The following is a 16,336-nucleotide window of genomic DNA, read 5'->3' as shown; positions in this document are numbered from 1 at the left end:
CAGCAGCCAGCCGACGCTCAGTGTCAATAAAACTAAAAGCACACGCTTCCACAGGGCACTGATCGTTTGCGCACCGGGGATACAACATGTCCCTTGCATTGCGGGCGAACAACCTATCCATTTCGCTGGTTGCAGGTTTTTTGACGAACGCCTAGGTACGTGTTTCGGGACGTCCAAGACGGTACAACTGGTAACGCAAAGGTCCGGCCGACGGTTTGCGATGATGAGATGATGGTTATGGGCCAGAGTTCGGTGAATATGTTCGGTCGGGTCAAGCAAATGGGCTGCAGATTAATTAACGTTTAACGGTGGCCAAGCATTACTGCCATCATCCGGGGGCGAAAAGTTGTAGACATCCGGGCCAGAGTTTCCGTGTTCCTGCTCCTGCGCCCTTTCTCTCCCTCTTTGCATTGCACCGGCTGGTTTGGTCGTTTCTCGGGACAGAAAGACGAACACACTTCTAACAGGTTCTGCTTCTGCTGGGCCAAAACTTCAACCAGCACTCCACAGCTCTACAATGTAGACGAGAATTAATTTGAATAGTGGTCACATGAGCGGACGATGGGTGTTGTGCGCTTCGACCGCATCCGACTCCTTCCTCCTTGGCCGACATCATAATGGACACTTCTCGCCCCTTTGCTCGTCTCGTGCCAGCAAGCAAGCGGCAAGCACACTCCACTCGGATATTCATCCAACTCTCGACCGGCGGATGGTGTGGGCTTCGGGACGCAAGTGCCGAAAAGCCGTCCACTTGAAACACGTGTAATTATGATTGTTCTTGCTCCGAAAGACGCCCCCGCAAGAAACACTCCTTCCGCCTCGGGGCTCCCCCCGCCGTTTCTTCTTAGTGGTCTCTCCAGATGAAGAATTGCGTGTTTGTAATCGGAATCTGCAAAATAAAAAAAGGAATGATTTGTTTTTTATTTGCCAAAACGGTATATACCTTAAAATCTCCCCCGCCGTTATTGACCAGGAGATCGCGCACTTACACCTTTCGCCACTTCTTGCTTGCCCCGCTTCGCTTCTTCTGATTAAAGGAGATGTGTTTTTTTCACCCGGCAGGACACGGCTGGGGATATATTCGTGCTCAAGTATCGACAAATATTTGCATCGTTCGCTGACGGGGAGGAGGACCCTTTTGGGAACAGAACGCCCGCAGTCACTTTCTTTGCCCATTACACGGTTGTCCTGCTGCCTTTATTTTGTGCAAATAGTGTTTCATCTCTTCTCCTCCTCCTCCTCCACCGCCTTCCTCGTTAGCATCTTAGTGGACGTTTTTCGTGTTTTACAATGTTTTTCAGATTTACGTACACCGTTTTTTTCCGTTTGAGGAGTGATTTTTTCGGTGGCTTCGTGGATTTTTCTTTAACAAATGGACTTCGTCCTTCAGTTTCCTGCCACAGCTTCACCTTCGAAAGATATTTTTTTCTGTTTTGCTTTTCTCCTCTCTCTCCTCCTCCTTTCCTCCCGCCCTCCGGAGTGGTGCTGAGTTGGTGTAATTCACCGGAAGGAAAGGCCGGGAGGATATCGTGTGCGGTGCAAAGTGGTTTGAACCTGCCGCATCATCGAAACTCTCCCCCGCCGATTTGATGGTTTTTTTTTGTTGTTCTTGTTGCTTTGCTTGTTTATTTCGTTGTTGCTTTCCTCCGTCCAGGTTTCGCAGGACAAAAGGGCATCATGGTTGCTGCGTCACCGTGCTCCCTTTTACTCGGCCGGAGTTTTCCCGGACTCTTGACGAAAGGGTGGGTTGTGGGTGGGCTGGGTGAGATGATGGCTTTTTCCTTGAGCGGTGCTAGACAAGACGCTTTGCTCCCGGTACGTCCTTCTGCGAGCAGTCCTGGGACACCTTTCTTTGTTGGGCCTTTTATCGAGATTTTTGTGTGTTGTCCTCTATGCAAAACTGCACAAGAACAAAGAAAAAGTCGCCGGGCGGACCAGAAAAGTCATCGGGATCGGTTTGGATGATGATTGAGTTGCGGGCCGGCTGGTCGGCGGAAACGGAATGGCGAATCCTGTTAATGGAACACCACACTTCCCTGGCCCCGTCGTCACCCACCGACCCGTCTTGGATCGAGAAACAAAACCTCAGAATGCTTGCTCGAGTGGCGTGGTGTGCTCGCAGCAAAAGGATGAATTACAGCATCGAGAGGATGTCCGAAAGGTAGCCTCACGCTTCCTCCCCTCCTACCAGGGGACCCCCCACCGGATGCCAGATGTTGTATTGACAGACGGTCGAAGATGCCGTTTCGATCCAGCGTCGACGCGGAGGGCGCAGAGAAGATTAATTTTCATGAGCAATTTCGTCCTCCAAGCGAGAGCAATCGTCTTCTCACACCCACGGGAAGGGAAAAGCAGCAGGGAAATTGCGGATCGAAAAAGAAAGCCAACCAACAAGGGAGTTCTTGCGCACGCACGTTACCGTAAGGACAATATCGGCAAAACAATCCAGCTTGAAAACGCGGAAGGAATTTGGTTAAACCGAAATTATTAGTAACGGATAGCTGGCAGACGAAACCTTTCCGTCTCCATTCTTCAACGAACCGAAACGAAATCTATGAAGAGTTTTCCTAACAGAACTCACCTCTAGAAGGTATGCTATTTGTAAAACCAAGTTTTGTTAAAGTAATTAATAAGCTTTTGGGAACATTTTTTTTCGGAGACTCTAGCCTCTTTTGGGAATCTACACCGGGCATAGTTCAAATGCCAAGAAATAAAAACCATAGTCGAATGAAAAATACACAACATTTTGTATCGTTACTCCGGTGGGACCGATCCTGAAAATAAGCCCAAGAAATATACCACCTTGAAACCTACTGAGGCAGCGACTGAATTTAATCTGATCTAGCAATTTGGATTTTGTATGTGACACATCGGCTTTGGCAGGAGCGTGCGCAGGATACTAATACTAGCGCACAGGATAGACGAATAGGAGCAAAAGGATAGAAACCTCAAGTTGGCTAAAATTTTCGTCGTGCAGCCAATGTTGCGTGGCCTAGTGGGTAAGGAGTACTCCTCCTACTGCAAGGACCTCTGATCGAATCCCAGCAGTTCCTATTTTATCTAACCCATTATATAATCTTTTTTGTTGATAATTTTTTATTAAATTTGATACTGCCTAAATCTAAAGGCATCGTGAGGATACTTTAAAAACAGTCTTGTGTCGTGGGACTACTAAGGACAACTTCTTACGAACGCCAGTGGAAGACTCACTCTTCTTGGTAATATGGAACATTTCAGTTGTTTGACAAAATTACCAAAAATTAAACAAAACCAACACACGCCTGCCCCAATTGAAAATGCTTTGGGCCGATTTATAATAAAAGTAGACCGTGTTTCACATGTAACTCTCTTCGCAGATAGGCCTAGTCCTAACACGGGATGTTGTACCAAATAAAAAAAAGCAATTATACGAATAAATACCATAAGATGTGCCGCGATCCTTACTGGGTATCGATCCTGAATTGTTTGCGTTAGCAAGGATGAAGAAGTACTATATCCCAGTGAAGCCACGGCACACCTCAATATGTACTAGGAGTTTGGACTTTATATATGACACATCGGCTTGGCTGGAGCGTGCGCAGGATACTAGTACTAGCGCACAGGATCGACGAATAGGAGACGCAAAAGGATAGAAACCTCAAGTTGGCTAAAATTTTCGTCGTGCAGCCAATGTTGCGTGGCCTAGTGGGTAAGGAGTACTCCTCCTACAGCAAGGACCTCTGATCGAATCCCAGCAGTTCCTCGTATTTTAACAAACCATGTGTTTTTTATTTTTTTCGATCATTGCTTATAAAAGAAAATAAATTACATAATTCCACATGCTCCAATGTAAAATTTGAATGGATGATCCAAACAAATTCAAGAAAATAAAAAAAAAAACACATAATACCCTAGCGTAGCAATATGTAATTGTGCGAATTTGTAATTTTAAATAAATCAATAGAGTCATATCGACCGAAGCCGAAAATAGAAGAACAACAGAAGTGGGTAAAACAGCGAATCAACGTAGTGGTAAACATAGACATCATCCATTTGCTGGTTTAACATCGGTTTACGTAAAACCTGGAATTTTTAGTATAAAATCCTTCGCAGTTCTATAAGGACGCAACGTTGGCCGTAGATCGTAAATCGAGCAAAGGTTTGGAAAAACCCGATCTGTTGCAAAAATCACCAGAAAGGAACGAGAAATTGTACAACGATAAAACTTTGCCGTACGGTGTAATAAATCCGCATCAGTTTTCATCCGATCACATAATTTTGGTGTGCTGTCAACGCTGTCACCTGACACGCTTCACATCCTACATCCAGTAAACAAACATCGAATGGGATGTAAACAAACTTCATAGGGCGCGTTGCTCTACGGACGTGTAAAATAAATGGAGGGCAGCCAAATACGGAGGAACTGGTGCCAACGCGCCGATCGTAAAGCGTTGTGACACCGTCAATAGTGCGGACGTCAAAGTGATAACATTCCACATCCCATGGTTTAAGCTGTTGGAGCACCAAACTTCTTTACTCCGTGGTGAGGGTGGACATGCAGTGCCGATCTACTCCGCAGTAATATATATTTAACATAAGTATCAGCAGCGCATTGAAGAACCAAGCGGGGAAAAAGAAAGTGCCCACGTGAGGCATTTTTGCGAATACACACACCTACCAGGAGACCCTTTGGCATGCAAAAAAGTGTGGTGTATGGTTCCGGCGATGCGGGAAATCAGCAAACACCCGCTGCTCCCTTGTGTTACGGAAAACCAACCTCAACAGATTGAAATACTGAAAGTGTATGGGTGCAAGAAAACTGCCAACAAAATCCTGACGGTGGGTGACTGAAAATAACAAGAAGGATGGAGGGGGGGGGGGGGGCGAAAATTAAAACAGGCAAAAGTAAATTCCTCCCCCTAGCGCATAAACAAACGGGGCCAGTGACCGCTTGTGAGATATTGTGCTGGATTGAAAAACGAAAGGGTCACAACCGGCTGGATACGCAGAAGAAAGAAGCTGGCAGTCGAATGTGTATATATAAATACATATATCCTGCAATCAGGATTGCACCCGTCCCGGATCCTTTTTTTCTGTCACACACTTCTCTTCCCGCTTTATCTCGAATAAGCCTTGGGGAGGAGGAGAAATGATCTGGACCCTAGGCCCTTTTCCATCTTGCAGTGTTATGTGCATCTCGAGCCTTCTGATACAAATTCCACCACCTCGAGTTTTCTTTTTCGTCCAAGAAGTCGAACGAGTAATTATTTTTTTAGCTTCAAACCTAAAACCTAAACGAGCGAAAGAAGCGATTGGAGGGAGCGAGAAAAAGGGGGGATAGAACGGAAGGTGTGGAAAGCGGTGAATGTATTTTGCAATATTTGCATAAAATCTTGCGGCTACAGAGTAGAACAAAGAAATTAATGGCAATGGGCCCGCGCCTCACCGGGAGGATTGGGAGATTGTGCAGCAAATTGCAGCAGCAGCAGCAGCAAATCCCCCTTGCGTCCCGTTGCAGGGTCAATGCACTCTCAAGATCCATGGTCCTTTGTAGCGAGCAGCACACACACACACGCATCGAACGCAACACGGTCACACGCATAAAATCAAGTAACCGCCTGGGTGCACTCCTTCTTCGATGCACACACTTTCTGGAAGGTTTCTCATTTCCGATTTCCTATTGGGGCGCGAGGGTGAGAGGCATGAGGTGGCGTGAGATGAATCTTCGCCTTTCCTTTGTTTGCTGGTATCCTTTGCAAACTCCCCTTCCTCCTCTCCACCGATTCCATTTCGACGCAAACAGGTGGGGACGCAACAACATACGCACACGCAAAGTGTTTCTTTTCCTCGTAGGGAAATCTCTTTCATCCTTCTCGTCGCTAGGTTACTGGGTAAATAGGGCAAAGTGCATTTTGCATCGGCTACCGGCTGGAGGGGAGAGGGAAGCAAGAGGAGGCGTTGGTTAAGATGAACCGCATCGAACCTCCCCCCTTGACTTGTCACAGAGCTTTCCCAAACACACGCACTCCAAACAACACAAAGGGCGAGGTTATAAGGTAAGGGTTAGCCCTAGCGGAATCCTGCATTTGCGTAGGGGAATGTACTCTAAAAAAACTACTCCCTAACTTCTCCCCTATATACACACACAAACGCGTACAGGGAAGGATCGAAGGGACATTAAACGAAACGGGAGAAACGAAAACACGAAGAAGAAAAAAACAAATCAAGAACGTCTTGCAAGTGCACCGGGCAAATTTCGTCCCTAGTAACGACGAACGAGATGCACATTTTGTGGGGCGAGTGTTTTACATCACATTCCCTCCTTTTGGACATCACCACCACCAGCAGCAGCAGCAAAGGGTGAAAGGAAATAGAAAAAAAAACGCGGTATGGAAAGTGAAAAGAATTTGCAAAAACCTTGGGGTGACGCATTGAAAATGGAAAAGTGATTCCTCCAGCGGAGTATTCTTGAAAGCACAATGACACACAGAGCAGAGGTCACGGCGAAGTTCATCGGTGCCTTGTGTGTGCGTGTCTCGGAGAGTTTCATCCTCCGTCCTGATGATCCTTAAAAAATCTGATAGACGAAATAAAACCTTTAAGCTTCCTGTGTTTAAGTGTCATCTGCTGTAAGTTAAAAGTCTGATTATTTTCTTTGAACTTGGTTAATAAATTTTTATTAAAACCACAATACCCACCTTCGAACCATCCATGTAATGCAAAATTAGTACCCAGTTATAGGAAAAGAAAAGATGAGAGAACAAACCGACCCAGAACTGAAAACACCACAAGATGAGAGAACCATTCGACCCAAAAAGACAACCACAATATTCCACCAACACATCACAAAAAACAACTGGGAAAAATAACTCACTCCATCGATGGCGCTGGTTCTGCTCGGTTTTACGGAAGGCATCGGCATTCGTCCACACACACGCGAAAACAACATAAGGAACGGTTTAGAAAATTACTAAACATTTATATTTACATACGATAATTCTCCGCGAACTTGGGGCTTGGCTTACCCGAACTCAATAGTAAAAAATCGCTAAGATGGCCACCCTTTCCTGCCTTCTTTCCTGCGACATATGCGCCCCCTACTATTCCTACTGCACAGTCGCGAGTCGCGCACACACTAGTTCAGTATATATATTTTTAATTAGTTATCTGCTATTTGGCACGTTGCTCCTCAACCGCTGCCTTAGCTCGATCGTCAACCGCGGCCGGTCCTCCTGCTCCTCCTCCACCAGCCCGTGGGTTGGTGGTTTGCGAGCGGGCGTACATCAGCAGCGCCGGGCTGTGGCAGAAGCGGTCGTCGAGCGTCCTAAAGCTACCGAGAGTGTTGGCCTTGGTCCCGCGGCACATGTTGTACTGGGCCTCCTCCAGGTTCGTATCACAATGTATGGGATGAAAGATGTGCACCAGCGACGGATCCGGCGCACGGAAGATGGCCAGCTCCTCGGTGGGCGCTAGTAGTGCGGCGGATGGCGGCGCGTCCGACCCCCCGGTGGTGCTGCTGCTGGCCGTGGACGGGCGGTTGTTGTTGCTGGCGGTCAGCGGATCCCAGCGGCCGTCCGCGATCGCGGCCAACCGCTGATTGCCGCGCTGGTTGAGCGCGATCACGCTCTCGAGGAACTTGACGTCTTCGAGGCCCCAGCCGGTGATGTCGGTGCTGAAGCCCTTCAGGTCCGGGTGCAGCAGGTCGGCTTTGTAGATGCCGGCCAGCCCGTACCCGAATTGGCGGAAGTAGCCGCGCTCGTCGCTGATTGCATACGGGGTGGAAAAGTTGCGCGGCTGCTCCGTCGTTGTCGTCGGGGCGCCACCACCAACACCACCATCCACCATCGCTGCCTCCGCTTCCGCCAGGATTGTGTTCGGTGTGCGCGGATCGTACTCGCTGAACACGATCGGCAGGTAGATCTGCCGGTGCCGGATCACATGGTGACGGATACGGTCGAGCGACTGCACGGTGAAGATCATATCGACGTCGATGAAGAACAGTATGTCGTCCGGCTCGCAGTACGACGAGTGGATGGCGCGGTCGAGCGCAACGCCGCGCGAAAAGTTCCCGTGCAGCTGCAGGTAGTTGATGCGATTCGCCGGGTAACGCGCCTTCATGCCGTCCAGCAACTGCACCACTATCGGCGACTCGACCGGCTCGACAAACATCGACACCAGAAGGTCGGTATGTTGATCTTGGCGCAGTGCGACCTCCTCAAAGTTGCGCAGGAAGCGCATGAACGTGTCCGACCGGCCGGACAGCGGGATGACGAACATGATGCGATCCTTTCCGGGCGTCGGCTGGTTCCGATGTGCGCCCGCAAAGCCCGCACTCCCGCCATTCGGTACTCCGAGCGTGTCCGTCAGTCGTTCTAAACCACCGTTGAACAGTGACTTCATCCGATGGGATATCCGATCTGAGAAAGAGAGAAAAAAGGTTGATTAATATTCACTTTGTAATGTGAAGGACGATCTTCTCTATTAAATTTATGTTGAATTAATTTTTCAAACAAGAATGCTTTTGAAATATTATGATCAAAATTTGTTTTTGAATAGAAAAATAGATTATTCATTCGTTTCATTTAGGTTAGCAAGTGTCTCAATTAACACTGGACTAAAACAGAAGGAAAACATATTCCTAACCAATTCAACGAGACAAAATTATCGAAAATTTAAACGAATTTCTCAAACAATAATGCTTTTGAAATTTTTTGTTCGGAATATGTATTCCTGAACAGAAAAAAAAATATTATTCCTTCGCTTGATTTAGGTTAGCATGAGTGTATACACCTTACACTGAACTGAAACAGAAGGAAAAAAAAGTTCCTACGAAGTTCAAAGAGATCGTACAGGTAATGATTTTTATAACGATGAGAAAGTTCCAAAAACGAGCGGGAAATCTTTAGTTCAATGTTACAGTTTAAATTACAGTAAAAATACATTTTCAATACCACTTGTTTAGGATTGTCCACATTATATTATCGAAAAGTTGAACAAATTTCTTAAACAATAAATTCGCTTTTGAAATTTGCTGTTGGGTGAATATATATTCTTGAATAGAAAAATATATTATTCTTTCGTTTCATTTAGGTTAGCAAGAGTGTATGAATTAACACTGGACTGAAACAGAAGGAAAAAACAATTATTCCTAAGTAGTTGAAAGAGATCGGACAAGCAATCATTTTAATAACGATGAAAAAGAAAGTTTCAAAAACGAGCGGGAAACCTTTAGTTCTAGATTAATGTTATAGTTTAAATTAAAGTAAAAAAAAATTTCAATACCACTAGTTTAGGATTGTCCAAAATCAAGTATTATCGAAAAGTTAAACGAATTTCTCAACCAATAAATTCGCACTTTAAATTAGTTGTTCGGAATATGTATTCCTGAATGGACAAATATGTTATTCTTTCGTTTCGTTTAGGTTAAAATGAGTGTATGCAATTAGGACTGGCTTAGAAACAGGTGGACAAAATAGTCAGACTAAAGCAAAGCAATTCAAAGATATTGGACAAATAATAGTTTAAAAAACGTTGAAAGTGAAGGTCCCAAAAAAGAGCTTGGAACGTCCACTTCTAAATCAATATCATTATATAGAACACAGCTAAAATTACTTGACAAATCAAGAAAGTATTAATACTTGTTACATCACCGGATCGCGTTATAATATTATGGTAATGATGTAACAGTAATCTATAGTTTTACACTTTTCGTTAGAGATGTTTTAAATTGATTTGTAATCATTAACAAAGATGGAAAGGGGTTTGCGGCGACGTTCAAACTTGAAACCCCCTTCCTTCTAGGTTTACGGTTGCTTACCAAGTCCGGTGGCATCGATAAATCGTCCGGTCGGGTCGGAGAAGAAGGTACCGGTCTTTTGCTTCTTTACGCCCGCGGTGAGCGCCTGACTAGGTACGACGCCGTCGGTGATCTCGCGCACCTGAATCTCGGTGAACGAGCGCTGAATGTACAGGTGACGGCGCACCGGGACGGTCATCTTCTTGCCGCGGTACTTCTTGTACACGAGCAGCAGGTCCAGTATGAGATCCTGCCCGTACAGGCTGTTGACGCGCATGTACCCGTACAGCAGCTCGCGGAACTCGATCACCCGGCCGCGCTGGCGCGAGTAGTTGTTAATGTGCTCCATAATCTGGGGAGAAAAGGAAAGTGGGGACACGTCTGGTTTTTATATATCCGTCGGGGTGTGCGCCTCCTTCCTATATGCGTCCTACCTCGCGTATGACGTCGTTCAGACCCTCCTTCACCGACGACTCGATGCGGCGCTTCGGGTTCGGGTGCATGCCCGAGTACAGACTCTTGGCGATGAAGTCCCACTCGACCAGCTCGTCCAGTGCGCGCGGTCGATGCCGGTTCAGGTCTGGCGTGGCACCTTGAAAGAGAATAGTCAATAGTCGCTAGATAACCAACCATCCCCGTTGGTGCAGTTTCGTGTGCTTCACTCGAGGGTTGTGTGTGTGTGTAGGTGACTGTGGCTTGCTATACATACCGAGCACGTTGTGATCGCCGAGGTAGTCGCTGCTGCTCTCGTCCTGCGGGAATATCGGCACGCCGGGCGCTAGGTTCTTGTTGATGCGCGGTATCTGCAGCAGAGACGTCATCTGGGCAATGTCGCGGTGCAGAAGCAGCGACTCCTGGCGCAGCTCCTGCGCTCGCAGCCCGAGCATGTACGCGTGCAGCCGATACATGAAGGCGGGCTTCTTCACCGGGTGCAGCGTGATCGCACTGTGCACCTCCTTGCTCTTCAGGTTGCCGGAAAACGCTCGACTGCCGCTCGAATTGTGGTGCAGGATCGATTGCATCTGAGGAAGAGGACGAGTGATTGGAGGGGTGAGAATGCGCTCTGCGCGGGCTCTCGCCCAGTTTCTTTTACCAACTACCTCGTAATTCCAGGTGCACGGTACACCGGCAAACTTCTGCACGCACCGGCCCACCTCGACGTCCTCGTGCGTGCTGTAGAGATTCTTCAGGCAGGTCGGTATGTGCGGCGCGACCCGGCGCAGCGTCTCCCGGCTCATGATGACGCCCGGGCCGCCCATGCAAAAGTTCTCATCGAACTCGAGGGACAGCAGTCCAAACTCCTCGCTGTTGCCCCGTCCCGCCTGCCCGATGAACTGCGGCTTGGAGCTGTCGATCGAGCGGAGAAACTTCTCCAACCGATCCGTCCGGATGTAGACGTCGTCGTCGGCCCGGGCGAACCACTCGAACCGATCGATGTAGTGCTCGTACATGTAGTGCAGCATCATGAAGCTCTTCTTCTGCGGCGGGTAGCGGTCGTCGACGCCCTTGAGCGCGACCAGCGGCAACCCCGGGGCACTCGAGTCCTGCGAGCTGAAGAACGCCATCTTGCCCGGGATCTGCCGGCCCCAGGTATCGTACACGGCCCGGGCGCGCCCCTGCAGGAACTCCTTCGCCGTCATCACGCCGACAAACACGAGCGTGCTCTGGGAGTTGGTGGGCATCTCGGACGGCTGCAATCCGATGATGTCCAGTGCGGCTGGCAAAGGGGCGAGGGGAAGGAAGGAAGGTTAGAAGAAACACACCACCGGTCGGCATATATATTAACGAAAAGAACACTACATCCACACACCACATCCTCACACGACCGCAACAGATACAGAGACGCGAAGAAGACGCACGTCCGGTCAACCTATTAGCTGAACCAACCGTCCCTGTCCTCCTCATTCTCCTCCTTCGCTCCGATCACTATCTCCGATTCCAGCATCGTATTCATCATGAGCTCGGACCATATCTCGTCTCCTCCTCCTCCTTCTCCTCGGCGCGAAACGCGTGTTTGAAAAGTTAAACATCGTGTCACTTACATACCCCGCGGGCGTAGTCAGTTCAGAAACGGGGAGACCCGGCCGCACGACCCTAAATCTGAGACGTCCAACTACCAGGGAGAGTTCTACATTTCTCCACACCTCTTCCCACCCTCGGTCCACCCGAGCGCTAGGGATAGTGTTTGGAGGAGCAATTTTTCCATCAACATCAATTGACGCTCATGAGAGGTTGGACTTTCTTCTCCGGCTGCCACACCAGGGGCCTTCCTATACTGACCCGGCCGCGAGGGAGATTCTCCTCCTTGCGCATACATTGGGGTTCGAGAAATTGGAGCGAACACTACTTACATCCCACCCCACCCTCCTTTCCCCCTTTCGCGCCGGGGGAATATCCCCATGGAGTCTGGGCGGTAATTTTCTTATCAAAGATCTTCTCGCCAACCAAAACCATCTGACGAGACCTCGAGCGCCCGATATATTCCGAAACGGCTACCCTTAACCCTGCTTCTATGCGCACGTATGATGTATGGTTGAAAAATCAATTTGCCAGGTGCGCGATCGGAAAACCAAAAACAACCAATTAAAAGAAAAACGAAAGTACGTGCGTACGTTTCCTGGCGGAAAAGCGATGTAATGAGAGCCCCACGCCATTAATTGGCGTGTGTACGGCTTGCGATTGATAATCGGTAAGGAGGGAGAATGCAGCTTTTCGAAAACATTAGTAGTTCACAACCAGTCGGAAAACTAGAGAAAAGAAAACTACTCCTTTTAAGAGTCCTGCAAATGTCGCAGAGAGCTATCAACAAAGAAGATTGTTCTTAGAGATAGTTTAATGTTGACTGTTGTTAAATCTGGGACTCATTACAAATAAAAACTTTTTTCATAAACATTTCAAAATTAATTTTAACACGTAAGATCGTTATATTAGTTAAAATACGGTAAATCGGATAGTCGGTAGTGAAATATTAAATGATCCATATTAACCAAAGGAGCTACAACATAACTTGAAAGTTAAGCCATCTATTCAAAGGGTAGTTGAACATACATTTATATAAGTTCCATCATTAAAACGCAACCAATAGAAAAGAAATAGAAAGAAAACAGTATCCACTTATATGTGTGTTTGATTCTTAGAACGGAAGAAGGAAACACATTGGTTAGGGTCATATTCCATTGAGGTTAGTTGAATTGTTTTAAAAATATGTGTTCGTAATATTTTAAAATGTGTTCAATTAAACTCTTTAATGAAAAAAACAACCTTGTTGTTAAATACCGTCGTTAAACCGACGATTATTTTCATTGCAAATGCACTAAGGGGTTGTTAAAATAATCAACGGTGTTCGGGTGTAGAGAAGTGTTCCGAGTGCACGGGTGCAATCCTATTCCGCAGCCTATTGATCTGCCGGCGGCCGGAAGACCACCCCGACGTGACTGCAGTTACTACCTCATGTAAGTTTCTCTTTCCCGTACTCGCTGCTAAGCGATGCTAAGAATAGGCCAATATTTACAGCAGAAAGACCTTGCCGGGGGCATAAACAGGCGATGCTAAACTCAATCTAGCAACGAGTCCAATGCAAGCCAAGGCCACCGACGACGCACCCGGGTGGGGATCAGATGTTTTTCCCCACCACAGCACACCCTAGGTACACTCGATAAAACAGTACGGGTCAGGGAGTGAAGCTTGGCGTAAGTCGATTGCAAATTAATACATTTGAAAAGAAAAACAATCCCATCGGATCTCGATCGATGTGCCGGGAACGATTCGGTTCTAGGCCATTGCATAAACACAAGAAACTCGCTTCGACCGTGCACTCCGGTGGGGGCTCGGGAGACACAACATACCCTGTGTCTGTTTGCCTTCAGCCAGAGAGCCGGACGTTGTTGCACGGAAGGTCTCGCGTCGGGTCGTCCGTCCGTCGCCGGACTGTCTGCCCATCCATTATTCGCTACTATTATTAGAGCGCATCCTCGATCGGCGAACAAACGACCCGGTGTGTTGTAGCATCTGGCCGAGGATCTCCATCTTCCACAACAGAGCTCTTCCTACTCCTTCTAAGCACGACCGCATTCTCTTGAAAGCAGACAAGAAACACATGCCACCATGCATCGTTGCATAGCAAACCCACTTTTCCGGGCTTTTGGGTGGTGGATGCACTTCATTCTCCGGCGGCCTGGGAAACAAACACCAAACAATTGAGAAAGCGGCGCGGATTTTCCAAGCACTCAGCGGAACACCACAAAGCGGGAAGAGAGACCGCGGCACGCTGGAAAAGCCAGAGCATTCGAATAAAAGAACTATAAACCCTCGGCTCGGCTGATAGCGCGAAGTCAATGGGGTTGTGTTTAAAAACCCAATCCGAGCGCAATTCAGATCACTTTAATCTTAATCGAACCACAACAATATAAGATTCCGAGCGGAAACGTGGGGATGAATAGATGGATGAAATCGCTGCGCCGCCGTTAAAGAAGTAACTCGGTAAATTAACCCCACGCCATATGATTCACTTTTCCCCGAATATATGGGCCTGGTCGGTCGCGGCCGATTCCGAAATCGTACCAGGAAATCATATGTTTGTTTGTTTCGCTTCCATTTGCAATCACTTGCTCTCACACCAGAAGCCGGGACCAGAAGAGATGAGAGCTGGTTTACACTGTTTCGCAGCTATTTGGCTTGCCAGTGACGCGATACAGCTGCTGCGAACGGAGGAGGAGAGTGGAGGGCGGCACATTAGATCGGTAGCGAGAGATGAATGTTTAACAATAATTAACCATACGAATACACAGCGCAGCATCGGTATCTTTAGGTATCTTCTCGCGGATGGAACATGTATGTCTTCTTTTTCGCTTGTAGAAGACACAATGCGGACCGTTCGTTTGTCGAAACAAATTGTTTTACAATGCTCCTGTTGTGGCATTGCGGACCCAGGTCATAGTTTTATTGGCCTATCTGTAGTTCCTTTCTCGGTAGGTCGAAAAGACCCTTTTTTATTCGTTCTAACTGCAGTTCCCTACAAAAAGCAAGCTGTTTACTTTCGTTAACATGATACACTTAAGGTTTGATAAAAGGATGGTTCATTTTTAATCCAAATAGTTTACCTTCTATTCGTAGTCGAACCTTCAACAACAACAAACTAAATTGAAATAGCAAAAGATATTGGAAATATGTTTTCCAACGGTTAGTCGCATGTCAGTGTTATTTTAAATCTACCCTCCCTTTAACAATTGTGGTGGTATGAATGTTTGCAATCTTATTTTAAAATTAATCGCAATAATTTTATCAGTTGAAAACATAATAAAGGGATGGAATTATTCTGGTTTCATTGGTTAAAAAAGCAGGATATTAATTTCAAAGGATTTCTGAATCAAACGCACGGACAGAAAAATAATAATTTCTGTGAAAACGTTAAAAAATAGCGCTCATAATTGAATATTTTATGGTATCATACCAATACTGAACCTGGCCTTTCGAACCCATATAAAAGAGCTTGGTTTTACTGATGATGATGATGTTTACGCTTTTTTCTACTTCCGAACTGAAAGCAGCAGCAACTAACCATCGAACGAATATGCTTTCCAAAGCATTTTTAACATTCCCAAACCAGCACTAATTTGAAGAATGTGATCACTTTCGCAATTTTGATCATTTGAAGAATAAGCCTGACTAATTGTTGCTTGTTGCTTTGTTGTTGTTTGGTATGGAAAGTGTGTATTACAAAAATACCTGCTGATTGCCTTGGGTATGTGGGAACAGGGGGGTTGTTGTTGTAAATGGTGACGCGGCACTCGGGTGGTGGTACTTACATTTCTGCTTCATGTTCATCGTGTTGCACATGCTGACCATTTCCAACGTTCGATAGGTGCGTAAAAATGCACCCACGCACAGGCCGACGATGATGCCGAACAGTCCGTACAGAATCTTCTTGCGCTGCGACATGTTGCCTGCTGCATGAACCACTGATGACTGGAAACCAACCCTTCCTTGGTCGTCAAGAGAGAGAGTTCGATCTTTGCTTCGCTTCTTCGTTCCACACGCACGGGAAGGAACGGTGTTGTGTATCGGGAATACTGTGTGTTTTTTGTTTAAAATCACTATCTCCTGCCTTGTTGCCTGCTGCTGGTCGCTGCACTTGTTCCGGTTTCGAATTGGAATTCTTATCGTTAAAGTTATGTCTATGGCTGCTCACTTACGCGTCGATGCGATTTTTCCGTTCCTTTTGTATGTTGTTTGATATATTTGCCGCAGTTGCAATTTTCCCCCTCCTCCAACCGAAACCGATGTGTATGTGGCGTTGGCGGGGAGTTTGTGTTGCGAGCTTTGGTAGACTAAATAGTATGAAATGCAGTACGCCGGACCGGTGTGTGATAGCCGTAGCAGCCAGTGGGTCAAATTCACTTGCCACCGTCGCCAATCTGCAGCATCCGGGCCGGAATTCTCCGTCGATTCGTCACCGTGTGTCGCGGCGGGTTTGCTGTTTGGACGCCTTTGTCCTTGTCGTCGTCGCCGTCGTCGTTCGAACCACCGTCGCGCGCCGGTGTAGCAAAACACCCGGGACCGCAA

At 47.1% G+C, this 16,336-nt stretch overlaps 1 protein-coding gene across 3 annotated transcripts; it reads right to left on the bottom strand.

The window, feature by feature from the left end:
- Positions 1-7,065: 7,065 nt before the first annotated feature.
- LOC131290600 (chondroitin sulfate synthase 1) lies at positions 7,066-15,813 on the bottom strand. 3 transcript variants are annotated; one of them, XM_058319761.1, is made up of 7 exons: positions 15,580-15,813; positions 10,876-11,492; positions 10,485-10,797; positions 10,210-10,367; positions 9,867-10,127; positions 7,504-8,373; positions 7,066-7,437 (listed from the first exon to the last, which is right to left on the bottom strand). In XM_058319761.1, the coding sequence occupies exons 1-7, from the start codon at positions 15,710-15,712 to the stop codon at positions 7,150-7,152; spliced, it is 2,640 nt and encodes an 879-aa protein (XP_058175744.1). In that variant the 5' UTR covers positions 15,713-15,813; the 3' UTR covers positions 7,066-7,149. The 3 variants fall into 3 exon arrangements, with proteins under 3 accessions (XP_058175744.1, XP_058175742.1, XP_058175743.1); XM_058319759.1 differs by having other exon boundaries at positions 7,066-8,396; positions 9,797-10,127; XM_058319760.1 differs by having other exon boundaries at positions 7,066-8,396; positions 9,797-10,127; positions 10,210-10,355.
- Between the last annotated feature and the right edge of the window lie 523 nt (positions 15,814-16,336).

This window comes from Anopheles ziemanni, chromosome X, assembly GCF_943734765.1.
Source record: "Anopheles ziemanni chromosome X, idAnoZiCoDA_A2_x.2, whole genome shotgun sequence".
Lineage (NCBI taxonomy): Eukaryota > Metazoa > Arthropoda > Insecta > Diptera > Culicidae > Anopheles > Anopheles ziemanni.
The sequence above is the reverse complement of the archived record's forward strand: the minus strand, read 5'-3'. Positions and strand labels throughout refer to the sequence as shown.

Coding starts and splice junctions, on each gene's coding strand:
- LOC131290600 (XM_058319759.1), bottom strand. CDS start 15,712: ATGTCGCAGCGCAAGAAGATTCTGTACGGACTGTTCGGCATCATCGTC. Junction 11,493..15,579: donor GATGAACATGAAGCAGAAAT/GTAAGTACCACC, acceptor CCCCTTTGCCAG/CCGCACTGGACATCATCGGA. Junction 10,798..10,875: donor CGTGCACCTGGAATTACGAG/GTAGTTGGTAAA, acceptor CCTCTTCCTCAG/ATGCAATCGATCCTGCACCA.